The sequence below is a fragment of the Panulirus ornatus genome, chromosome 30 (genome assembly GCF_036320965.1).
Source record: "Panulirus ornatus isolate Po-2019 chromosome 30, ASM3632096v1, whole genome shotgun sequence".
Lineage (NCBI taxonomy): Eukaryota > Metazoa > Arthropoda > Malacostraca > Decapoda > Palinuridae > Panulirus > Panulirus ornatus.
The window spans coordinates 16,777,531-16,805,501 of record NC_092253.1 but is presented as its reverse complement, the minus strand read 5'-3'; the positions used below and the strand labels follow the sequence as shown (position 1 = coordinate 16,805,501).

At 41.6% G+C, this 27,971-nt stretch overlaps 1 protein-coding gene across 4 annotated transcripts in view; it reads right to left on the bottom strand.

Annotated features, from left to right (window-relative positions):
* Window positions 1-27,971, bottom strand: part of LOC139758427 (putative serine protease K12H4.7) — a 245,973-nt gene that overhangs the window by 89,268 nt on the left and 128,734 nt on the right. For all 4 annotated transcript variants that reach the window (XM_071679823.1, XM_071679824.1, XM_071679825.1 and 1 more), the window contains exons 6-7: window positions 10,159-10,280; window positions 4,223-4,355 (exon numbers count right to left, since the gene is read on the bottom strand). In XM_071679823.1, coding sequence (XP_071535924.1) covers window positions 4,223-4,355; window positions 10,159-10,280 — 255 coding nt within the window. The remainder of the gene's footprint in view (window positions 1-4,222; window positions 4,356-10,158; window positions 10,281-27,971) is intronic.

Below are 27,971 nucleotides of genomic sequence, written 5' to 3'. Positions count from 1 at the left end.
CCACACTCTTTTTATTACCACACATCTCTCTTACCCTTTCATCACTTACTCGATCAAACCACCTCACAAACATATTGTCCTCAAACATCTCACTTCCAACACAACCACCCTCCTCCACATAACCCTATCTGTCGCCCATTCCTCATAACCATATAACATTGCTAAAACCACTATTCCTTGAAACATACCCATCTTTGCTCTCTGAGATAACATTCTCACCTTCCACACATTCTTCAACGCTTCCAGAACCTTCGCCCCCTCCCCCACCCTGTGCCTCACTTCTGATTCCATGGTTCCACCCACTACCAAATCCACTCCCAGATATCTAAAACACTCCACCTCCTCCAGTTTTTCTCCATTCAAACTTACCTCCCAATTTACTTGTCCCTCACCCCTACTGAGCCTAATAACCTTGCTCTTATTCACATTTACTCTCAGCTTTCTTCTTTCACACACTTTACCAAACTCAGTCACCAACTTCAGCAGTTTCTCACCCAAATCAGCCACCAGCACTGTATCATCAGTGAACAACAAATGACACTTCCCAAACCCTCTCATCCAGAACAGACTGCATGTTTGCCCCTTTCTCCAAAACTCTTGCGTTCACCTCTCTAATCACCATGCACCCCTCCTGTAAACCAACAATCAGGGGGAACCAATCACTTTCCTCTCTCCCTACTCATAGACATGCCTTACATCCTTGGTAAAAACTTTTCACTGCTTCTAGCAACTTACCTTCCACACTATATACTCTTAAAACCTTCCACAAAGCATGTCTTTCAACCCTATCATATGTCTTCTTTAGATCCATACATGCTACATACAGATCCATCTGTTTTTCAAAGTATTTATCACATACATTCTTCAAAGCAAACACCTGATCCACACATCCTCTACCCTTTCTGAATCCGCAATGCTCTTCCCAAATCTGATGCTCTGTGCATGCCTTTACCCTCTTAATCAATACCCTCCCATATAATTTCCCAGGAATACTCAACAAACTTATGTCTCTGTAATTTGAACACTCACCTTTATCCTCTTTGCCTTTGTACAATGGCATTATGCATGCATTCCACCAATCATCAGGCACTTCACCATGATGCATATATACATTGAATGTCCTTACGAACCAATCAACAACCTAGTCACCTCCTTTTTTTATTAATTCAACTGCAATACCATCCAAACCTGCCACCTCATCAGCTTTCATCCTCCACAAAGCTTTCACTACCTATTCTCTGTTTGCCAAACCATTCTCGGAGAGCAAAAACAGACATGTTTGAAGGAATAGTGGTTCCAACAATGTTAAATGGTTGTGAGGCATGGGTTATAGATAGGGTTGTGCAGAGGAGGGTGGATGTGTTGGAAATAAAATGTTTGAGGACAATATGTGGTGTGAAGTGGTTTGATCGAGTAAGTAATGAAAGGGTAAAAGGGATGTGTGTTAATAAAAAGAGTGTGGTTGTAAGAGCAGAAGAGGGGTGTGTTGAAATGGTTTGGACACACGGAGAGAATGAGTGAGGAATGACTGACAAAGAGGATATATGTGTCAGAAGTGGAGGCAACTGGGAGAAGTGGGAGACCAAATTGGAGGTGGAAGGATGGAGTGAAAAATATTTTGAGTGATCAGGGACTGAATATACAGGTGGGTGAAAGGTATGCAAGGAATGGAGTGAATTGTAATGATGTAGTATACCAAGGTTGATGTGCTGTCAATGGATTAAACCAGGGCATGTGAAGCATCTAAGGTAAATCATGGAAAGGTTTGTAGGGCCTGGACATGGAAAGGGAGCTGTGGTTTATCCCCAGATATTTCACATGCCCTGGTTCAGTCCATTGATAGCACATTGGCCCTGATATAACATATCTTTCCAATTTACTCTATTCCTTGCACGCCTCTCATCCTCCCTGTATGTTCAGGTCCCGATCGCTCAAAATCTTTTTCACTCCGTCCTTCCATCTCCAATTTGGTCTCCCACTTCTTGTTCCCTCCACCTCTGATACATTCATCCTTTTTGTCAACCTTTCCACACCCATTCTCTCCATGTGTCTAAACCATTTCAACACAACCTCCTCTGCTCTCTCAACTACACTCTTTTTACTACCACACATCTCTCTTACCCTTTCATTACTTACTCAATCAACCATCTCACATCACATACTGTCCTCAATCATTTCATTTGCCATATATCAACCCTCCTCCATACAACCCTATCTATAGCCCATGCCTTGCAACCATATGATATTGTTGGAACTACTATTCCTTCAAACATACCCATTTTCACTCCCCGAGATATTCTCTTTCCAAACATTCTTCATCGCCCCCAGAACCTTTGCCCCCTTCCCCACCCTGACTCACTTCCACTTTCATGGTTTCATTTGCTGCAAAGTCCACTCCCAGATATATAAGGCACTTCACTTCCTCCAGCTTTTCTCCAATCAAACTCACATCCCAACTAACTTCTTCCTCAACCCTACTGAACCTAATAACCTTGCTCTTATTCACATTTACTCTCAACTTTCTCCTTTCACACACTTTTCCAAACTTCTTCAGTTTCTCGCTCTTATCAGGCACCAGTGCTGTATCAAAGGCAAACAACAACTGACTCACTTCCCAGGCCCTCTCATCCCTAACAAAATACACACTCACCCCTATCTCCAAAACTCTTGCATTTAACTCCCTAACTACCCAATCCATGAACAATTTAAACAATCATGGGGACATCACACACCCAAGCCGCAGACTGGCTTTTGCTTGGAACCATTCACTCTCCTCTCTTCCTCCTCGTACACATATGCCTTACATCCTTGATAAAAACTTCTCACTGCTTCTAGCAGCTTGCCTCCCACAACTCTTAAGACCTTCCACCAAGCATCTCTGTCCACCCTGTCATGTGCCTTCTCTAGATCCATAAATGCCAAATACAAATCCACCTGTTTCTAAAAATATTTCTCATAAACACTCTTCAAAGCAAAATTACACTTCCAAATCCTTTGACCAATATAAGGCCCATGAATCTGATGAAGTCACCCTATATTCAGTGAAGGAATAAAGTGTGTGGGGGCACTTACTACACCTCTTGAAATAATGCTTATTAGAACACGCGAATGAGGTCGCTCCACAGATTAGGAAGGGGACAAATGTCATGCCAGGAAATCACACTACACTTGCCACACTGATGAGATGGGTTTGTAAAATTATGAAAAAGATAATCAAGAATGAAATTAATGAACACCTACAGAAGAAAAACTTCTCAACTGGGAGAAAACATGGTTTCAGTGAAAAGAAAGCATGCCTCATGGACTTTTTTCACTTCTATGATAAGGTTAGCTCAGTCAGACCAAACAGAAAGATAGGTAGACTGTGTGCCTCTGATGCCAGAGAGTCTTTGAGGATGATTAAGAAGTTTAAGCTACAGGAAGGAATAAGGAGCAAACTCTCATGGAAGGGAAAAAAGGACAAAGGTAAGAGGCACATACTCAAAATGGGCTGAGGTTACAAATGGACTGCCACATGGCACAATTATGGGCCCACTGCTATCCTTGGCACATGTGAATGACCTGCCTGAAGCACTAAACTCATATCAAAACATGTTGGCAGATGATTGCAAGGCTATGAGAGAAAAAAAAATGAAAATCAAATGCATTTGCTTAAAGGGGGTTCTGGAAAAACTCCAAAGTTGGTCTCATAATGAAGACACTAAACATCTACTCATCTGCAATAAATTTACCCTGTCCAGACAAATACAACACCAGGAAACTTCATGAAATGTGGTCATAGCAGGTGGACTTAGCTGACTTCCAAAGAACTGCAGGAGCCAAAGGAATTTGTCTTGCAGCTGCAAACTTTAAGGTTCACCCTGTAAACTTGTGAAATATACCCCCAATTTTAGGTCTATATCAGGCTTTTGCTGTTGCCAAAGTCCCATAAGAATGTCAGTGTGTCTCCTAAGCAATTTGAAACTGAATAACTGATAAGTAAACACTCTGCTAGTCTACAATATTGTTTCCAAACATCATAAGCATGAAGAGGAGGCTTATACTTGTTTATCATTGACAGCCTGTCTGTTTACTACTACCTGAATATATATTTTTCTGATTAAAATTCTTACAGTGTAGCACTGCCAAAGAATGAAAAAATGCATATACAATCATATGATACAAGTTCTACATAGAAAACAGAGTATGTATTAACATAATGTGTGAACAATAATAGACTTACCTAGGTCCAAAAATATCCTGACACTGGTGAATGAAGAACTCAAGAGGAAATTCATCACCAAATGGCTGGTTTTCTGAATCTGAGCTTTGATAGAATCCAAACTCAGTACAGGTCTGATATATCCAAGAACGACCTAAGTGATGAAAGAAATCCTCTATAATCACATGTATATAATGTTTTTATCATATACATGCTAATATGGTTATGTAGGGTTATGTAAGGATTACTGGACTGTGCCTGCTTGTGGTTACACTGCGATAAATAAGTAACCTTTAGCAAAGTTCTATCATCATCAATAGAAACAGGAGTACAACCTTGTTAAGGACCTTCTCACTAAGAAAGGGTCCATCATATCCCTACTTATGAGTGAAGTGCAGTCTCAAAGGTACAGGAGCCCCATGAAGAGGTCCTTCAGTTGCATAATTATAATATGGAAATGCAGAGGTTATTCTTGCATGAATGGAAGCTTTTATTCCCTCTTCCTCCAAGATGACTTCCTTATCCAATCCATTGTTCAACCATTCCTGTTCTGAAGCCATTCAAGACAAGGGACCAGGCATATCAGGCTTGGAAATCTCTACTTCCCCTGGCTCCCATTCAGCTTTTATCACTGTCCATAACTGCTGCAAGCATATTATCCATGAGGCAAGGCATTCCTTGATTCAAAGGAAGTGTGGTATCCTCTCCTCGTCATCCACTGATAGGTCTTTCTGGTCTTTAGCTGAGGCATCTCTAACAACTTCTGTTACTCCACCTTTTCTTCACTTTTTCATTTTGACAGTAGTATAGCTGTCTCTCTCACTGACAAAGCAATTCTCTTTGGTTCCCATTTCTACTCTATCTCCACTTTGGATGACTCTAACATTTCTTCACCCCCTGATGCTCCTCTTACTAATCCTATGCTCCTTCCCATAGTCTCTTTTCAGACTGTCCAAAAAGTGCTTCTTTCTCTGGACACAGGCAAGGCTTATGGTCCTGATGGCATCCATCCCCATGTACTGAAAGTGTGAATGTGAACTTGCACCTGTGCTTGCTCGTCTGATCTGTTTCTGCTTAAAAACCAAAACTTTTCCTTCTTGCAAACATGCATCGATACATCCCATTTCCAGTCTTTGAATCCCTCCTCAACTCCTATAACACCTTGACCTAAAAAATCACAGTCTTCTCTCTGATCACCAGTATGGCTTCCATAAGGCAAGATCCACTGGTGATATTCTTTATTAGCTTACTTATGTCTAGTCATCTTCCCTGAAAGATTTTGGGGAGTGTAGTTGCCCATGATATATCTAAAGCTTTTAACGGGGTGAGGCATCGGGGTCTCATCTCTAAGCTCCCCTCTTTTGGCTTCCTGCTTCACTTTGCTCCTTCATATCTAGCTTTCTCTTATGCTGATCTTTATCTGTTGTTGCTGACTGAAGAGCATTCCCCCTTTTCTCCATCAACACTGGTGTCCCTCAAGGTTTTGTCTTGTCCCCTACACTATTTCTTCTTTTCTTCAATGATTTCCTCTCCTCCACAAATAATCCAATGCACTCATATGCTGAAGACTCAACATTGCATTCATCCACATCCTTCAATTCTGCTCCCTCTTCTCTCACTTGATCTGCATCTCATTTTGACACAGTCTCCTCAATAACTCAGACTTGAACAGGATATTTCAGTGGGGTACACAAAGTCTTAAGTTAAATGCCTCCAAAACCCAGTTTCTGCCCATCTCTATCAAAATCTCCTAACAACTTTAGTCTCTCCACTGATAGTTCTGTAATTCCACCACTTGGACTCAATGAACATACTTGGTATCACTGTAACATCCCCTCTTGGAAACCCCACATTACAGGAATAACTAAATCTGCCTCTTGGGAACTGGGTGTCCTGTTTAGATGTCGAAACTTCTTCTCCACTGAACAGTTGCTCTGTTTTTACAAAGGATTGATTTGTCCTTGTATGTATTACTGCTCTCAAATTTTGGGGTGGTTCTAGCTCAGTATTCTTACTTGAAAGAGTTGAGCCGAAAAGAGTCCTACATAAACTGCCCCAGGCTAACTTCCAAACTTGACCCACTTGCCCTGTGCCACAATGTTGGTTCATCTACCCTCTTCCATAGGTATTACTTTGGTTTTTGCTCCTGAGAGCTGGCTGTTTGTGTGCCCCCACCACTAGCTAGATGCCACAATACTCAGCAAGCTGCTGCATCTCATGATTATTGTGTGGCCATCAGCAACTCAAGGGTGGGACATTTTGATACCTGCTTCTTTTCCTACATGTCAAAGCTTTGGAACACTTTACCTTCTCATGTCTTTCTTAAAAAATATGACCTGGCACATTTCAAAAGGCAGATCTTTTACTACCTCAAAAATTCGAAAATACTTTCCCTTGTCTTTTCATTTTTCATGATTCTCTCTATATTCTAATTAAGGCCTGGCACTGATGTGGACTTTTGTCCATGACTAGAGCCTTCAACATACAAAAATAGACAAGAACTATTGAAGAAACCCCACATTTCAGCCATCAGACTCAAGAAGAGCCATCCAAAACTCCTAGAAAACATCTCCTGAAGAACCATCACATTTCCTCCTGCAAGTCAGCTACCAAATCCCTGCTTGGAAAGGACATGAAATGCAAACTACTCACTATTGTAAAGAAATACAAGGGCTAGAGAGAGTAACAGCAGAGTAAAGTGATATTTTCCAAGAGAGTTCTTTTAAGTGTGTGACATCAAGGTAGGGGAGGACAGAAGGTGCCAAACAGCATAACTCTTGTTTCACGTTGAAGATGGTGAAACATCCAGATCGAGGCATATGAAGCATCTGGGGTAAACCATGGAAAGTTTTGTGGGGCTTGAATGTGGAAAAGAGAGCTGTGGTTTCGGTGCATTACACATGACAGCTAGAGCCTGAGTGTGGACAAATGTGGCCTTTGTTGTCCTTTCCTACCTTACACGCATGCGGGGGAGGTGTCATTTCATGTGTGGCAGGGTGGCGGCAGGAATGGATGTAGGCAGCATGTATGAATATGTGCATGGGTATATATGTATATGTCTGTGTACGTATATGAATGTATACACTGAAATGTACAGGTATGTATATGTGCGTGTGTGGGCGTTTATGTATATACATGTGTATGTGGGTGGGTAGGGCCATTCTTTCGCCTGTTTCCTTGTGCTAACTCGCTAACGCAGGAAATGGTGACAAAGTATAATAAATATAATATTTGGAAGGAGGTAAATAAAGTGTGTAAGACGAGAACAAATGGGAACATCGGTGAAAAGGGCTAATGGGGAGGTAATAACAAGTAGTGGTGATGTGAGGAAATGGAATGAGTATTCATATATGCTAAACTTAAACTTGTTTCCTTACCTATGGTCCATGCAATCTAAAAATGGTAACATACCAATGTATGCTCATATATCCATTAAATTATCATCATTTCAATCTATGTTCCTTAGGGCATTACATATTTGCAGTCCAGAGTATATTGATGATGAATTTGAGAAGATATATTCTATTGGATCTACGTTAAAGCACCCTAGATCATTCATTGATAGATCCCTAAGCAAAGAAATCATTTTATTGAGTTGAGCCCAAACTTCCACTTGACACCAAGAATCTTTTAGTTCTCCCTTTTCATAATAATTTTAATTTACTTTCCATGTTGCTTAAATCCTTTAACTTTACTTTCCATGTTGCTTAAATCCTTTAATGTAAATGTTGCCTTCAACAACAATAATACTATAAGGAATATCTTAATCAGGAACTCACCAGAAAGTTCTCCTGGGTGCATCTATAAAGTGCCATGCAGAAATTGTGATAAGTTTTATGGTGGGCAGACTGGTAAGGATCTTTCTTTTAGACTTGCACAACATAAATATAGTATAAGAACAGGGCAAGAATCAAATGCCTTGTTTAGTCACATTAAAAACTATGATCAATGTAGTGACTGGAGTAATGCCATCTCAGTTATTAACTCTAACCCCAGTACCATGAGAAATATCAATGAATCTTATACCATCAAATACACAAGGAATTATAATCTTAATATGAGTGAAGGTTTATACAAATCGAATAACTTTATTGTTGATAAAATTTATTAACAGTTCACCTTCTTGTCCACATAATAAGCTTATGATATGCTCGCTGTCTGTCTAGGACAATCACATGTTTACCAAATGTCGTCCTAGCTACGTCTCTTCATTGTATATCAATTGACTGTTATATTTCTCTCGTGTCTCCCCTGACGCTGTGATTATTACACAAAAGTGCACTTGGGAACTTATCATGTTTCATTTTTCCTGTGGACTCATAGGAATATACTTGATCGCGCACAAAATTGTGATCCTTTCCAACATGTGTATATATGCATATGTCTGTGTATGTGTATGTACATGTATGTATACGTTGATATGTATATGTGCCTGTATGGGCATTTATGTGTATATATATGTGTATATGAGTGGAGGGGCCATTCATCGTCTGTTTCCTGGTGCTACCTTGCTGACAGGGGAAACAGTAATACCACATACAATGTCAATTTGACCTTTTCTTGATTTTGGTGACCTTACAAATGAACTTAAAATTCATAATCAACATTGTCATCCAGGCACAATTCAATAAGTAGCTCATGGAAAACAGAGTTAGCAGTGTTTCTAATTCTAAGCGAAAGGTCTTACTCACAGCGAAAAATCTGTAATGGGGTCAGGTCTTATGTGAAACAAAATTGAATGAGGAGAGACAATCATGACAAATGTATATATAAAAGGAGTCTACTCATAAGCAACATCAATAATCAGAGCATACATATGATACCATATGGAGACAAAATGTGATTAAAGGAAGTAAAAAAAAAAAATGGAGGACTGAAGTTTTTGCATATAGAGAGAAGATACTAAGCCTAGCCCAGTTGCTTGGTACCTTAGTTTCAGTAAAACTAAAAAGACAAGCAATTATGACAAAATATCAAATGGTTTTAAATGGAGTAAGATGACTTAACAGGAAATGTCATCAAACCTTTTCTAAGAAACCATACATTTGGTGGTTTGCCCACTAATCACTTATTATTTATCCACAACAAAATTGCAATTTCTAACAGCTTCCCACACTCTAGTTTTAAACCAGTAATATCCCTGAATGCTTAGCACTTACCATTTCATGCACTGTACTTTCATCCAATGCTAAATTCTCACAAAAGCCATTAGTGTCCCAAAACCTTTTCCTCTCAAAATAATCAAAAATTGTGAAAGACTCCTTGGAGGGACATAAGAATGTGTTAAAGATATTAATGGATTGTAAGAGTTATTCTACTGTATATAATTTCATGTAATTTTGATTACAGTGTCAATGAAAACAATTTCAATTTACTCTTAACTTTAGGGAAAAAAGGAATATGTGATTCACATCACAATGTGGGTTCAAATGACATAGTTCTATGCCCACTGGTAGAGGATTTTCTTTGTTCAGGTCCATGTTAATTTTACTTAAAGTGAAGATACTGTCTAACTGTACCTCTGATGCCTGTTCCCAACTGGAACTCCTTCAAGGGAGTGGCCATGACAACAGAGTTTCTATAAACAGTGAAATCCAGTGCTGCATCTTGGTGTCTCACCCTTAACAGACCACTGGCAGAGGGCAAGTCTAGCACAGTGTTTGCAGAGGCTCCTACCAAATATTCCTCTTGACTACTTCCACCTAATGCACCTGCCTAAAGTTTAGATTCTAAAAGCCATTATCTATTGTTGATATAATCTTTTGCACTGCAAACTTAAAATGGTTTCTTGGCATGTGCTAAATTGTGAATGTCTAAAGAAACTTCAAAAATCAAAATAACATTCACAATCTCTCAAATTTTGGTCCACCTCCAATAGGATTTCCAAACAAGGAGCAAACAATTTCTGGGTTTGTTTAGAAACATATGAGTGATAAGGAACTAAACAAAAAGCTTACCTCCAACATCTGTGTTATTCTCCCAACTGGTGTCTTGTAATTCATTAATCATTGAATTATATGTATGATCTAGGCATTTCTCTCCTTGTATGTCCAAAATCATTGAGTTGATTGTTGCATAACTTGTAGTACAATGATGAATTGTATGAAAAAGAAAAGTGATTATAAAAAACATCAAAAGTATGCACAATTTAAACTTATTTCTAATAAAATACCTTTACATATATATGTTTCCCACATTAGCAAAGTATCATCAAGAACAGAGGACAAAGCCTTAAAGGTAAAATCCTTACTTGTGCCCATTCTCTGTTCTTTCTTTTGGAAAAGTACAAACAAGAAGGTAGGATTTCCAGCCCCATGCTCCCAACCCTTTAACTTCCCTTCTGTGACACACAGGGAATACTTGGTAAGCATTCTTTGTCCCCCTTTGCTAGGGATAACATATAAATATATATATGTGTGTATACATGTGAAGGTCGCTAATGGGGAGGTGATAACAAGTAGTGGTGATGTGAGAAGGAGATGGAGTGAGTATTTTGCAGGTTTGTTGAATGTGATTGATGATAGAGTGGCAGATATAGGGTGTTTTGGTCGAGGTGGTGTGCAAAGTGAGAGGGTTAGGGAAAATGATTTGGTAAACAGAGAAGAGGTAGTAAAAGCTTTGCAGAAGATGAAAGCTGGCAAGGCAGCATGTTTGGATGGTATTGCAGTGGAATTTATTAAAAAAGGAGGTGCTGTATTGTTCACTGGTTGGTAAGGTTATTTAATGTATGTATGACTCATGGTGAGGTGCCTGAGGATTGGCGGAATGCGTGCATAGTGCCATTGTACAAAGGCAAAGGGGATAAGAGTGAGTGCTCAAATTACAGAGGTATAAGTTTGTTGAGTATTCCTGGTAAATTATATGGGAGGATATTGATTGAGAGGGTGAAGGCATGTACAGAGCATCAGATTGGGGAAGAGCAGTGTGGTTTCAGAAGTGGTAGAGGATGTGTGGATCAGGTGTTTGCTTTGAAGAATGTATGTGAGAAATACTTAAGAAAAGCAAATGAATTTGTATGTAGCATTTATGGATCTGGAGAAGGCATATGATAGAGTGGATAGAGATGCTCTGTGGAAAGTATTAAGAATATATGGTGTGGGAGGCAAGTTGTTAGAAGCAGTGAAAAGTTTTTATCGAGGATGTAAGGCATGTGTACGTGTAGGAAGAGAGGAAAGCGATTGGTTCTCAGTGAATGTAGGTTTGCGGCAGGGGTGTGTAATGTCTCTATGGTTGTTTAATTTGTTTATGGATGGGGTTGTTAGGGAGGTGAAAATGCAAGAGTTTTGGAAAGAGGGGCAAGTATGAAGTCTGTTGTGGATGAGAGAGCTTGGGAAGTGAGTCAGTTGTTCTTCGCTGATTGATACAGCGCTGGTGGCTGATTCATGTGAGAAACTGCAGAAGCTGGGACTGAGTTTGGTAAAGTGTGTGAAAGAAGAAAGTTAAGAGTAAATGTGAATAAGAGCAAGGTTATTAGGTACAGTAGGGTTGAGGGTCAAGTCAATTGGGAGGTAAGTTTGAATGGAGGAAAACTGGAGGAAGTAAAGTGTTTTAGATATCTGGGAGTGGATCTGGCAGCGTATGGAACCATGGAAGCGGAAGTGAATCATAGGGTGGGGGAGGGGCGAAAATCCTGGGAGCCTTGAAGAATGTTTGGAAGTCGAGAACATTATCTCGGAAAGCAAAAATGGGTATGTTTGAAGGAATAGTGGTTCCAACAATCATATATGGTTGCGAGGCGTGGGCTATGGATAGAGTTGTGCGCAGGAGGGAGGATGTGCTGGAAATGAGATGTTTGAGGACAATATGTGGTGTGAGGTGGTTTGATCGAGTAAGTAATGTAAGGGTAAGAGAGATGCGTGGAAATGAAAAGAGCGTGGTAGAGAGAGCAGAAGAGGGTGTTTTGAAATGGTTTGGGCACATGGAGAGATTGAGTAGGAAAGATTAACCAAGAGGATATATGTGTCGGAGGTGGAGGGAATGAGGAGAAGTTGGAGACCAAATTGGAGGTGGAAAGGTGGAGTGAAAAAGATTTTGAGTGATCGGGGCCTGAACATGCAGGAGGGTGAAAGGAGGGCAAGGAATAGAGTGAATTGGATCGATGTGGTATACCGGAGTTGAGATACTGTCAGTGGATTGAATCAGGGCATGTGAAGCGTCTGGAGTAAACCATGGAAAGTTGTGTGGGGCCTGGATGTGGAAAGGGAGCTGTGGTTTCGGGCATTATTGCATGACAGCTAGAGACTGAGTGTGAACAAATGGGGCCTTTGTTGTCTTTTCCTAGCACTACCTCGCACACATGAGGGGGGAGGGGGATGGTATTCCATGTGCGGCGAGGAGGCAATGGGAATGAATAAAGGCAGACAGTGTGAATTGTGTGCATGGGTATATATGTATGTGTTTGTGTGTGTATATATATGTGTACATTGAGATGTATAGGTATGTATATTTGCGTGTGTGAAAGTGTATGTATATACATGTGTATGGGAGTGGGTTGGGCCATTTCTTTCGTCTGTTTCCTTGCGCTACCTCGCAAACGCGGGAGACAGCAAAAAAGCAAAAAAAATAAAAAAAGATATATATATATATATATATATATATATATATATATATATATATATATATATATATATATATATATATATATATTTATATATTTATAAATATAAATAAGTAATATATATATATATATATATATATATATATATATATATATATATATATATATTATTTTTTTTTTTTGCTTTGTCGCTGTCTCAAGCGACAAAGCAAAAAAATACACATGTATATACATACACGTCCACACACGCAAATATACATACCTACACAGATTTCCATGGTTTACCCCAGACGCTTCACATGCCCTGATTCAATCCACTGACAGCACGTCAACCCCGGTATACCACATCAATCCAATTCACTCTATTCCTTGCCCTCCTTTCACCCTCCTGCATGTTCAGGCCCCGATCACACAAAATCTTTTTCACTCCATCTTTCCACCTCCAATTTAGTCTCCCACTTCTCGTTCCCTCCATCTCCGACACATATATCCTCTTGGTCAATCTTTCCTCACTCATTCTCCCCATGTGCCCAAACCATTTCAAAACACCCTCTTCTGCTCTCTCAACCACGCTCGTTTTATTTCCACACATCTCTCTTACCCTTACGTTACTTACTCGATCAAACCACCTCACCCCACACATTGTCCTCAAACATCTCATTTCCATCACATCCACCCTCCTGCGCACAACTCTATCCATAGCCCACGCCTTGCAACCATACAACATTGTTGGAACCACTATTCCTTCAAACATATACATTTTTGCTTTCCGAGATAATGTTCTCGACTTCCACACATTCTTCAAGGCTCCCAGGATTTTCGCCCCCTCCCCCACCCTATGATCCACTTCCGCTTCCATGGTTCCATCCGCTGCCAGATCCACTCCCAGATATCTAAAACACTTTACTTCCTCCAGTTTTTCTCCATTCAAACTTACCTCCCAATTGACTTGACCCTCAACCCTACTGTACCTAATAACCTTGCTCTTATTCACATTTACTCTTAAATTTCTTCTTTCACACACTTTATCAAACTCAGTCACCAGCTTCTGCAGTTTCTCACATGAATCACCCACCAGCGCTGTATCATCAGCGAACAACAACTGACTCACTTCCCAAGCTCTCTCATCCACAACAGACTTCATACTTGCCCCTCTTTCCAAAACTCTTGCATTTTCACCTCCCTAACAACCCCATCCATAAACAAATTAAACAACCATCGAGACATCACACACCTCTGCCGCAAACCTACATTCACTGAGAACCAATCACTTTCCTCTCTTCCTACACGTACACATGCCTTACATCCTCAAAAAAAACTTTTCACTGCTTCTAACAACTTGCCTCCCACACCATATATTCTCAATACCTTCCACAGAGCATCTCTATCATATGCCTTCTCCAGATCCATAAATGCTACATACAAATCCATTTGCTTTTCTAAGTATTTCTCACATACATTTTTCAAAGCAAACATCTGATCCACATATCCTCCACCACTTCTGAAATCACACTGCTCTTCCCCAATCTGATGCTCTGTACATGCCTTCACCGTCTCAATCAATACCCTCCCATATAATTTACCAGGAATACTCAACAAACTTATACCTCTATAATTTGAGCACTCACTCTTATCCCCTTTGGCTTTGTACAATGGCACTATGCACGCATTCCGCCAATACTCAGGCACCTCACCATGAGTCATACATACATTAAATAACCTTACCAACCAGTCAACAATACAGTCACCCCCTTTTTTAATAAATTACGCTGCAATACCATCCAAACCTGCTGCCTTGCCGGCTTTCATCTTCTGCAAAGCTTTTACTACCTCTTCTCTGTTTACCAAATCATTTTCCCTAACCCTCTCACTTTGCACACCACCTCGACCAAAACACCCTATATCTGGCACTCTATCATCAAACACATTCAACAAACCTTCAAAATACTCACTCCATCTCCTTCTCACATCACCACTACTTGTTATCACCTCCCCATTTACGCCCTTCACTGAAGTTCCCATTTGCTCCCTTGTCTTACGCACTTTATTTACCTCCTTCCAGAACATCTTTTTATTCTCCCTAAAATTTAATGATACTCTCTCACCCCAACTCTCATTTGCCCTCTTTTTCACCTCTTGCACCTTTCTCTTGACCTCCTGTCTCTTTCTTTTATACATCTCCCACTCAATTGCATTTTTTCCCCTGCAAAAATCGTCCAAATGCCTCTCTCTTCTCTTTCACTGATAATCTTACTTCTTCATCCCACCACTCACTACCCTTTCTAATCAACCCACCTCCCACTCTTCTCATGCCACAAGCATCTTTTGCGCAATCCATCACTGATTCCCTAAATATATATATATATTTTTTTTTTCTTTTTTTTTTTTTTTTTTGCCGCTGTCTCCCGCGTTTGCGAGGTAGCGCAAGGAAACAGACGAAAGAAATGGCTCAACCCACCCCCATACACATGTATATACATACGTCCACACACGCAAATATACATACCTACACAGCTTTCCATGGTTTACCCCAGACGCTTCACATGCTTCCATGGTTCCATCCGCTGCCAGATCCACTCCCAGATATCTAAAACACTTTACTTCCTCCAGTTTTGCTCCATTCAAACTTACCTCCCAATTGACTTGACCCTCAACCCTACTGTACCTAATAACCTTGCTCTTATTCACATTTACTCTTAACTTTCTTCTTTCACACACTTTACCAAACTCAGTCACCAGCTTCTGCAGTTTCTCACATGAATCAGCCACCAGCGCTGTATCATCAGCAAACAACAACTGACTCACTCCCCAAGCTCTCTCATCCACAACAGACTTCATACTTGCCCCTCTTTCCAAAACTCTTGCATTTTCACCTCCCTAACAACCCCATCCATAAACAAATTAAACAACCATGGAGACATCACACACCCCTGCCGCAAACCTACATTCACTGAGAACCAATCACTTTCCTCTCCTCCTACATGTACACATGCCTTACATCCTCGATAAAAACTTTTCACTGCTTCTAATGACTTGCCTCCAACACCATATATTCTTAAAACCATCCACAGAGTATCTCTATCAACTCTATCATATGCCTTCTCCAGATCCATAAATGCTACATACAAATCCATTTGCTTTTCTAAGTATTTCTCACATACATTCTTCAAAGCAAACACCTGATCCACACATCCTCTACCACTTCTGAAACCACACTGCTCTTCCCCAATCTGATGCTCTGTACATGCCTTCACCCTCTCAATCAATACCCTCCCATATAATTTACCAGGAATACTCAACAAACTTATACCTCTGTAATTTGAGCACTCACTCTTATCCCCTTTGGCTTTGTACAATGGCACTATGCACGCATTCCGCCAATCCTCAGGCACCTCACCATGAGTCATACATACATTAAATAACCTTACCAACCAGTCAACAATACAGTAACCCCCTTTTTTAATAAATTACACTGCAATACCATCCAAACCTGCTGCCTTGCCGGCTTTCATCTTCCGCAAAGCTTTTACTACCTCTTCTCTGTTTACCAAATCATTTTCCCTAACCCTCTCACTTTGCACACCACCTCGACCAAAACACCCTATATCTGCCACTCTATCATCAAACACATTCAACAAACCTTCAAAATACTCACTCCATCTCCTTCTCACATCACCACTACTTGTTATCTCCTCCCCATTTACGCCCTTCACTGAAGTTCCCATTTGCTCACTTGTCTTACGCACTTTATTTACCTCCTTCCAGAACATCTTTTTATTCTCCCTAAAATTTAATGATACTCTCTCACCCCAACTCTCATTTGCCCTCTTTTTCACCTCTTGCACCTTTCTCTTGACTGCCTGTCTTTCTTTTATACATCTCCCACTCAATTGCATTTTTTCCCTGCAAAAATCATCCAAATGCCTCTCTCTTCTCTTTCACTAATAATCTTACTTCTTCATCCCACCACTCACTACCCTTTCTAATCAACCCCCTCCCACTCTTCTCATGCCACAAGTATCTTTTGCGCAATCCATTGCTGATTCCCTAAATACATCCCATTCCTCCCCCACTCCCCTTACTTCCATTGTTCTCACCTTTTTCCATTCTGTACTCAGTCCCCCTGGTACTTCCTCACACAAGTCTCCTTCTCAAGTTCACTTACTCCCACCACCCTCTTCACCCCAACATTCACTCTTCTTTTCTGGAAACCCATACAAATCTTCACCTTAGCCTCCACAACATAATGATCAGACATCCCTCCAGTTGCACCTCTCAGCACATTAACATCCAAAAGTCTCTCTTTCGCCCGCCTGTCAATTAGCACATAATCCAATAATGCTCTCTGGCCATTTCTCCTACTTACATACGTATACTTATATCTCGCTTTTTAAACCAGGTATTCATAAACCACCAGTCCTTTTTCAGCACATAAATCTACAAGCTCTTCACCATTTCCATTTACAAAACTGAACACCCCATGTATACCAATTATTCCCTCAACTGCCACATTACTCACCTTTTCAGTGAAATCACCCATCACTATAACCCGGTCTCGTGCATCAAAACCACTTACACACTCATTCAGCTGCTCCCAAAACACTTGCCTCTCATGATCTTTCTTCTCATGCCCAGGTGCATATGCACCAATAATCACCTATCTCTCTCCATCAACTTTCAGTTTTACCCATATTAATCGAGAATTTACTTTCTTACATTCTATCACATACTCCTACAACTCGTTTCAGGATTACTGCTACTCCTTCCCCTGCTCTTGTCCTCTCACTAACCCCTGACTTTACTCCCAAGACATTCCCAAACCACTCTTCCCCTTTACCCTTGAGCTTCGTTTCACTCAGAGCCAAAACATCCAGGTTCCTTTCCTTAAACATACTACCTATCTCTCCTTTTTTCACATCTTGGTTACATCCACATACATTTAGACACCCCAGTCTGAGCCTTTGAGGAGGATGAGCACTCCCCGCGTGACTCCTTCTTCTGTTTCCCATTTTAGAAAGTTAAAAATACAAGGAGGGGAGGATTTCTGGCCCCCCCGCTCCCGTCCCCTCTAGTCGCCTTCTACAACACGCGAGGAATGCGTGGGAAGTATTCTTTCACCCCTATCCCCAGGTGTGTGATGTCTCCATGGTTGTTTAATTTGTTTATGGATGGGGTTGTTAGGGAGGTGAATGCAAGAGTTTTGGAAAGAGGGGCAAGTATGAAGTCTGTTGGGGATGAGAGAGCTTGGGAAGTGAGTCAGTTGTTGTTCACTGATGATACAGCGCTGGTGGCTGATTCATGTGAGAAACTGCAGAAGCTGGTGACTGAGTTTGGTAAAGTGTGTGAAAGAAGAAAGTTAAGAGTAAATGTGAATAAGAGCAAGGTTATTAGGTACAGTAGGGTTGAGGGTCAAGTCAATTGGGAGGTGAGTTTGAATGGAGAAAAACTGGAGGAAGTAAAGTGTTTTAGATATCTGGGAGTGGATCTGGCAGCGGATGGAACCATGGAAGCGGAAGTGGATCATAGGGTGGGGGAGGGGGCGAAAATTCTGGGAGCCTTGAAGAATGTGTGGAAGTCGAGAACATTATCTCGGAAAGCAAAAATGGGTATGTTTGAAGGAATAGTGGTTCCAACAATGTTGTATGGTTGCGAGGCGTGGGCTATGGATAGAGTTGTGCGCAGGAGGATGGATGTGCTGGAAATGAGATGTTTGAGTACAATGTGTGGTGTGAGGTGGTTTGATCGAGTAAGTAACGTAAGGGTAAGAGAGATGTGTGGAAATAAAAAGAGCGTGGTTGAGAGAGCAGAAGAGGGTGTTTTGAAAAGGTTTGGGCACATGGAGAGAATGAGTGAGGAAAGATTGACCAAGAGGATATATGTATAGGAGGTGGAGGGAACAAGGAGAAGTGGGAGACCAAATTGGAGTTGAAAAGATGGAGTGAAAAAGATTTTGTGTAATCGGGGCCTGAACATGCAGGAGGGTGAAAGGAGGGCAAGGAATAGAGTGAATTGGATCGATTTGGTATACCGGGGTTGACGTGCTGTCAGTGGATTCAATCAGGGCATGTGAAGCGTTTGGGGTAAACCATGGAAAGTTGTGTGGGGCCTGGATGTGGAAAGGGAGCTGTGGTTTCGGGCATTATTGTATGACATCTAGAGACTGAGTGTGAACGAATGGGGCCTTTGTTGTATTTTCCTAGTGCTACCTCGCACACATGAGGGGGGAGGGGGATGGTATTCCATGTGTGGAAAGGTGGCGATGGGAATGAATAAAGGCAGACAGTGTGAATTGTGTGCATGGGTATATATGTATGTGTCTGTGTGTGTATATATGTGTGTACATTGAGATGTATAGGTATGTATATTTGCGTGTGTGGACGTGTATGTATATACATTGTGTATGGGGGTGGGTTGGGCCATTTCTTTCGTCTGTTTCCTTGCATTACCTCGCAAACGCGGGAGACAGCGACAAAGCAAAATAAAAAATAAAAAAAATATATATTTATTCTATTTCATTTATTTTGCTTTGTCACTGTCTCAAGCGACAGCGAGGTAGTGCAAGGAAACAGATGAAAGAATGGCCCAACCCACCCACATACACATGTATATACATACACGTCCAAACACGCAAATATACATACCTATACATCTCAACGTATACATATATATATACACACACAGACATATACATATATACATATGTACATAATTCATACTGTCTGCCTTTATTCATTCCCATCGCCACCTCGCCACACATGAAATAACAACCCCCTCCCCCTTCATGTGTGCGAGGTAGTGCTAGGAAAAGACAACAAAGGCCCCATTCGTTCACACTCAGTCTCTAGATGTCATGTAATAATACAGCGAAACCACAGCTCCCTTTCCACATCCAGGCCCCACACAACTTTCCAGAGTTTACCCCAGACGCTTCACATGCCCTGGTTCAATCCATTGACAGCACGTCGACCCCGGTATACCACATCGTTCCAATTCACTCTCTTCCTTACACGCCTTTCACCCTCCTGCATGTTCAGGCCCCGATCACTCAAAATCTTTTTCATTCCATCTTTCCACCTCTAATTTGGTCTCCCACTTCTCCTCGTTCCCTCCACCTCTGACACATATATCCTCTTGGTCAATCTTTCCTCACTCATTCTCTCCATGTGACCAAACCATTTCAAAACACCCTCTTCTGCTCTCTCAACCACACTCTTTTTATTACCACACATCTCTCTTACCCTTACATTACTTACTCGATCAAAGCACCTCACACCATATATTGTCCTCAAACATCTCATTTCCAGCACACCCACCCTCCTGTGCACAACTCTATCCATAGCCCTCACCTCACAACCATTTAACATCGTTGGAACCACTATTCCTTCAAACATACCCATTTTTGCTTTCCGAGATAATGTTCTCGACTTCCAAACATTCTTCAAGGCTCCCAGAATTTCCCCCCCTCCCCCACCCTATGATTCAATTCCGCTTCCATGGTTCCATCCGCTACCAAATCCACTCCCAGATATCTAAAACACTTTACTTCCTCCAGTTTTTCTCCATTCAAACTTACCTCTCAATAGACTTGACCTTCAACCCTACTGTACCTAATAACCTTCCTCTTATTCACATTTACTCTCAACTTTCTTCTTTCACACACTTTACCAAACTCATTCACCAGCTTCTGCAGTTTCTTACATGAATCAGCCATCAGCGCTGTATCATCAACGAACAACAACTGACTCACTTCCCAAGCTCTCTCATCCACAACAGACTTCATACTTGCCCCTCTTTCCAAAACTCTTGCATTCACCTCCCTAACAACCCCATCCATAAACAAATTAAACAACCATGGAGACATCACACACCCCTGCCGCAAACCTACATTCACTGAGAACCAATCACTTTCCTCTCTTCCTACATGTACACATGCCTTACATCCTCGATAAAAACTTTTCACTGCTTCCAACAACTTGCCTCCCACACCATATATTCTTAATACCTTCCACAGAGCATCTCTATCAACTCTATCATATGCCTTATCCAGATCAATAAATGCTACATACAAATCCATTTGCTTTTCTAAGTATTTCTCACATACATTTCTCAAAGCAAACACCTGATCCACACATCCTCTACCACTTCTGAAACCACAGTGCTCTTCCCCAATCTGATGCTCTGTACATGCCTTCACCCTCTCAATCAATACCCTCCCATATAATTTACCAGGAATACTCAACAAACTTATACCTCTGTAATTTGAGCACTCACCTTTGTCCCCTTTGCCTTTGTACAAAGGCACTATGCAAGCATTCCGCCAATCCTCAGGCACCTCACCATGAATCATACATACATTAAATAACCTTACCAACCAGTCAACAACACAGTCACCCCCTTTTTTTTATAAATTCCACTGCAATACCATCCAAACTCGCTGCCTTGCCGGGTTTCATCTTCTGCAAAGCTTTTACTACCTCTTCTTTGTTTACGAAATCATTTTCCCTAACCCTCTCACTTTGAACACCACCTCGATCAAAACACCCTATATATGCCACTCTATCATCAAACACATTCAACAAAACTTCAAAACACTCACTCCACCTCCTTCTCACATCACCACTACTTGTTACCACCTCCCCATTAGCCCCCTTCACTGAAGTTCCCATTTGTTCCCTTGTCTTATGCACTTTATTTACCTCCTTCCAAAACATCTTTTTATTCTCCCTAAAATTTAATGATACTCTCTTACCCTAACTCTCATTTGCCTTCTTTTTCACCTCTTGCACCTTTCTCTTGACTTCCTGCCTCTTTCTTTTACACAACTCCCACTCATTTGCATTATTTCCCTGCAAAAATCGTCCAAATGCCTCTCTCTTCTCTTTCACTAATAATCTTACTACCCTTTCTAATCTGCCCACCTCCCACACTTCTCATGCCACAAGCATCTTTTGTGCAAGCCATCACTGCTTCCCTAAATGTATCCCATTCCTCCCCCACTCCCCTTACCTCCTTTGTTCTCACCTTTTTCCATTCTGAACTCAGTCTCTCCTGGTACTTCCTCACACAAGTCTCCTTCCCAAACTCACTTACTCTCACCACTCTCTTCACCCCAACATTCTCTCTTCTTTTCTGAAAACCTCTACATATCTCCACCTTCGCCTCCACAAGATAATGATCAGACATCCCTCCAGTTGCACCTCTCAGCACATTAACATCCAAAAGTCTCTCTTTTGCACGCCTATCAATTAACATGTAATCCAATAACGCTCTCTGGCCATCTCTCCTACTTACATACGTATACTTATGTATATCTCTCTTTTAAAGCAGGTATTCCCAATCACCAGTCCTTTTTCAGCACATGAATCTACAAGCTCTTCATATTTCTATTTACAACACTGAACACCCCATGTATACCAATTATTTCCTCATCTACCACATTACTCACCTTTGCATTCAAATCACCCATCACTATAACCCGGTCTCGTGCATCAAAACCACCAACACACTCATTCAGCTGCTACCAAAACACTTGGCTCTCATGATCTTTCTTCTCATGCCCAGGTGCATATGCACCAATAACCACCCATCTCTCTCCATCCACTTTCAGTTTTACCCATATCAATCTATAGTTTACTTTCCTACACTCTATCACATACTCCCACCACTCCTGTTTCAGGAGTAGTGCTACTCCTTCCCTTGCTGTTGTCCTCTCACTAACCCCTGACTTTACTCCCAAGACATTCCAAACCACTCTTCCCCTTTACCCTTGAGCTTCGTTTCACTCAGAGCCAAAACATCCAGGTTCCTTTCCTCAAACATACTACCTATCTCTCCTTTTTTCTCATCTTGGTTACATCCACACACATTTAGACACCCCAATCTGAGCCTTCGAGGAGGATGAGCACTCCCCGTGTGACTCCTTCCTCTGTTTCCCCTTTTAGAAACTTAAAATACAAGGAGGGGAGGGTTTCTAGCCCCCCCGCTCCCGTCCCCACTAGTCGCCTCCTACGACACGTGAGGAATGCGTGGGAAGTATTCTTTCTCTCCTATCCCCAGGGATATATATATATCCCTGGGGATAGCAGAGAAAGAATACTTCCCATGTATTCCCTGCCTGTCGTAGAAGGCGACTAAAAGGGGAGGGAGCGGGGGGCTGGAAATCCTCCCCCTCTCATTTTTAATTCTCGGAAAGAAGGAACAGAGAAGGGTGCCAAGTGAGGATTTCCTTTAAAGGCTCAGTCCTCTGTTCTTAGTGCTACCTCACTAACGTGGGAAATGGTGAATAGTATGAAAAAAAAAATGAATATATATATATATATATTTTATTTTGCTTTGTTGCTGTCTCCCGCGTTAGCGAGGTAGCGAAAGGAAAAAGACGAAAGAATGGCCCAACCCACCCACATACACATGTATGTACATACACGTCCACACACGCAAATATACATACCTATACATCTCAACGTATACATATATATATACACACACAGACATATACATATATACACATGTACATAATTCATACTCTCTGCCTTTATTCATTCCCATCGCCATCCTGCCACACTTGAAATAACAATCCCCTCCCCTCTTATATGCACGAGGTAGCGCTAAGAAAAGACAACAAAGGTCACATTCGTTCGCACTCAGTCTGTAGCTGTCATGTAATAATGCACCAAAACCACAGCTCCCTTTTCACATCCAGGCCCCACAGAACTTTCCATGATTTACCCCAGATGCTTCACATGCCCTGGTTCAATCCATTGACAGCAAGTTGACCCCAGTATACCACATAGTTCCAGTTCACTCTATTCCTTGCCCTCCTTTCACCCTCCTGCATGTTCAGGCCTCAATCACTCAAAATCTTTTTCACTCCATCTTTCCACCTCTAATTGGTCTCCCTCTTCTCCTCGTTCCCTCCACCTCTGACACATATATCCTCTTGGTCAATCTTTCCTCACTCATTCTCTCCATGTAACCAAACCATTTCAAAACACCTTCTTCTGCTCTCTCAACCACACTCTTTTTATTACCACACATCTCTCTTACCCTTACGTTACTTACTCAATCAAACCACCTCACGCCACATATTGTCCTCAAACATCTCATTTCCGGCACATCCACCCTCCTCCGCACAACTCTATCTATAGCCCACACCTCAACCTTATAACATTGTTGGAACCCCTATTCCTTCAAACATAACCGTTTTTGCTTTCTGAGATGATGTTCTCGACTTCCACACATTCTTCAAGGTTCCCAGAATTTTCGCCCTCTCCCCATCCTATGATTCAATTCCGCTTCCATGGTTCCATCCGCTACCACATCCACTCCCAGATATCTAAAACACTTCACTTCCTCCAGTTTTTCTCCATTCAAACTTACCTCCCAATAGACTTGACCCTCAACCCTACTGTACCTAATAACCTTGCTCTTATTCACATTTACTCTCAACTTTCTTCTTTCACACACTTTACCAAACTCAGTCACCAGCTTCTGCAGTTTCTGACATGCATCAGCCATAAGCGCTGTATCATCAACGAACAACAACTGACTCACTTCCCAAACTCTCTCACCCACAACAGACTGCATACTTGCCCCTCTTTCCAAAACTCTTGCATTCACCTCCCTAACAACCCCATCCATAAACAAATTAAACAACCATGGAGACATCACACACCCCTGCCGCAAACCTACATTCACTGAGAACCAATCACTTTCCTCTCTTCCTACATGTACACATGCCTTACATCCTCGATAAAAACTTTTCACTGCTTCTAACAACTTGCCTCCCACACCATATATTCTTAATACCTTCCACAGAGCATCTCTATCATATGCCTTCTCCAGATCCATAAATGCTACATACAAATCCATTTGCTTTTCTAAGTATTTCTCACATACATTCCTCAAAGCAAACACCTGATCCACACATCCTCTACCACTTCTGAAACCACACTGCTCTTCCCCAATCTGATGCTCTGTACATGCCTTCACCCTCTCAATCAATACCCTCCCACATAATTTAACATGAATACTCAACAAACTTATACCTCTGTAATTTGAGCACTCACCTTTGTCCCCTTTGCCTTTGTACAATGGCACTATGCAAGCATTCTGCCAATCCTCAGGCACCTCACCATGAATCATACATACATTTAATAACCTTACCAACCAGTCAACAACACGCCCCCCCCTTTTTTTTTTACAAATTCCACTGCAATACCATCCAAACCCACTGCCTTGCCAGCTTTCATCTTCTGCAAAGCTTTTACTACCTCTTCTTTGTTTACCAAATCATTTTCCCTAACCCTCTCACTTTGCACACCACCTCGATCAAAACACCCTATATCTGCCACTCTATCATCAAACACATTCAACAAAACTTCAAAATACTCACTCCACCTCCTTCTCACATCACCACTACTTGTTATCACCTCCCCATTAGCCCCCTTCACTGAAGTTCCCATTTGTTCCCTTGTCTTATGCACTTTATTTATTTCCTTCCAAAACATCTTTTTATTCTCCCTAAAATTTAATGATACTCTCTTACCCCAACTCTCATTTGCCCTCTTTTTCACCTCTTCCACCTTTCTCTTGACTTCCTGCCTCTTTCTTTTACACAACTCCCACTCATTTGCATTATTTCCCTGCAAAAATCATCCAAATGCCTCTCTCTTTTCTTTCACTAATAATCTTACTACCCTTTCTAATCTGCCCACCTCCCACGCTTCTCATGCCACAAGCTCTTTTGTGCAAGCCATCACTGCTTCCCTAAATGTATCCCATTCCTCCCCCACTCCCCTTATGTCCTTTGTTTTCACCTTTTTCCATTCTGTACTCAGTCTCTCCTGGTACTTCCTCCCACAAGTCTCCTTCCCAAACTCACTTACTCTCACCACTCTCTTCATCCCAACATTCTCTCTTCTTTTCTGAAAATCTCTACATATCTTCACCTTCGCCTCCACAAGATAATGATCAGACCTCCCTCCAGTTGCACCTCTCAGCACATTAACATCCAAAAGTCTCTCTTTTGTGCGCCTATCAATTAACACGTAATCCAATAACGCTCTCTGGCCATCTCTCCTACTTACATACGCATACTTATTCATATCTCTCTTTTTAAAGCAGGTATTCCCAATCATCAGTCCTTTTTCAGCACATGAATCTACAAGCTCTTCACCATTTCTATTTACAACACTGAACACCCCATGTATACCAATTATTCCCTCAACTACCACATTACTCACCTTTGCATTCAAATCACCCATCACTATAACCCGGTCTCGTGCATCAAAACCACTAACACACTCATTCAGCTGCTCCCAAAACACTTGCCTCTCATGATCTTTCTTCTCATACCCAGGTGCATATGCACCAATAACCACCCATCTCTCTCCATCCACTTTCAGTTTTACCCATATCAATCTATAGTTTACTTTCCTACACTCTATCACATACTCCCACCACTCCTGTTTCAGGAGTAGTGCTACTCCTTCCCTTGCTGTTGTCCTCTCACTAACCCCTGACTTTACTCCCAAGACATTCCAAACGACTCTTCCCCTTTACCCTTGAGCTTCGTTTCACTCAGAGCCAAAACATCCAGGTTCCTTTCCTCAAACATACTACCTGTCTCTCCTTTTTTCTCATCTTGGTTACATCCACACACATTTAGACACCCCAATCTGAGCCTTCGAGGAGGATGAGAACTCCCCGCATGACTCCTTCCTCTGTTTCCCCTTTTAGAAAGTTAAAATACAAGGAGGGGAGGGTTTCTAGACCCCCGCTCCTGTCCCCATTAGTCGCCTCCTACGACACGTGAGGAATGCGTGGGAAGTATTCTTTCTCTCCTATCCCCAGGGATATATATATATCCCTGGGGATAGCAGAGAAAGAATACTTCCCATGTATTCCCTGCCTGTCGTAGAAGGCGACTAAAAGGGGAGGGAGCGGGTCCCTGGAAATCCTCGCCCTCTCATTTTTAATTTTCCGAAAGAAGGAACAGAGAAGGGTGCCAAGTGAGGATTTCCTTTAAAGGCTCAGTCCTCTGTTCTTAGTGCTACCTCACTAACGTGGGAAATGGTGAATAGCATGAAAAAAAAAATGAATATATATATATATTTTATTTTGCTTTGTTGCTGTCTCCCGCGTTAGCGGGGTAGTGAAAGGAAAAAGACGAAAGAATGGCCCAACCCACCCACATGCACATGTATATACATACACGTCCACACACGCAAATATACATACCTATACATCTCAACGTATACATATATATACACACACAGACATATACATATATACACATGTACATAATTCATACTCTCTGCCTTTATTCCTTCCCATCGCCATCCCGCCACACATGAAATAAAAATCCCCTCCCCCCTTATATGCACAAGGTAGCGCTAAGAAAAGACAACGAAGGTCACATTCGTTCACACTCAGTCTCTAGCTGTCATGTAATAATGCACCAAAACCACAGCTCCCTTTCCACAGAACTTTCCATGGTTTACCCCAGATGCTTCACATGCCCTGGTTCAATCCATTGACAGCAAGTCGACCCCGGTATACCACATAGTTCCAGTTCACTCTATTCCTTGCACGCCTTTCACCCTTCTGCATGTTCAGGCCTCAATCACTCAAAATCTTTTTCACTCCATCTTTCCACCTCCAATTTGGTCTCCCTGTTCTCCTCATTCCCTCCACCTCTGACACATATATCCTCTTGGTCAATCTTTCCTCACTCATTCTCTCCATGTAACCAAACCATTTCAAAACACCTTCTTCTGCTCTCTCAACCACACTCTTTTTATTACCACACATCTCTCTTACCCTATTATTACTTACTCAATCAAACCACCTCACGCCACATATTGTCCTCAAACATCTCATTTCCAGCACATCCACCCTCCTCTGCACAATACTATCTATAGCCCACACCTCACAACCATATAACATTGTTGGAACCCCTATTCCTTCAAACATAACCATTTTTGCTTTCCGAGATAATGTTCTCGACTTCCACGCATTCTTCAACGCTCCCAGAACTTTTGCCCCCTCCCCCACCCTATCATTCACTTCCACTTCCAGGGTTCCATCCGCAGCCAAATCCACTCCCAGATATCTAAAACACTTCACTTCATCCAGTTTTTCTCCATTCAAACTTACCTCCCAATTGATTTGACCCTCAACCCTACTGTACCCAATAACCTTGCTCTTATTCAC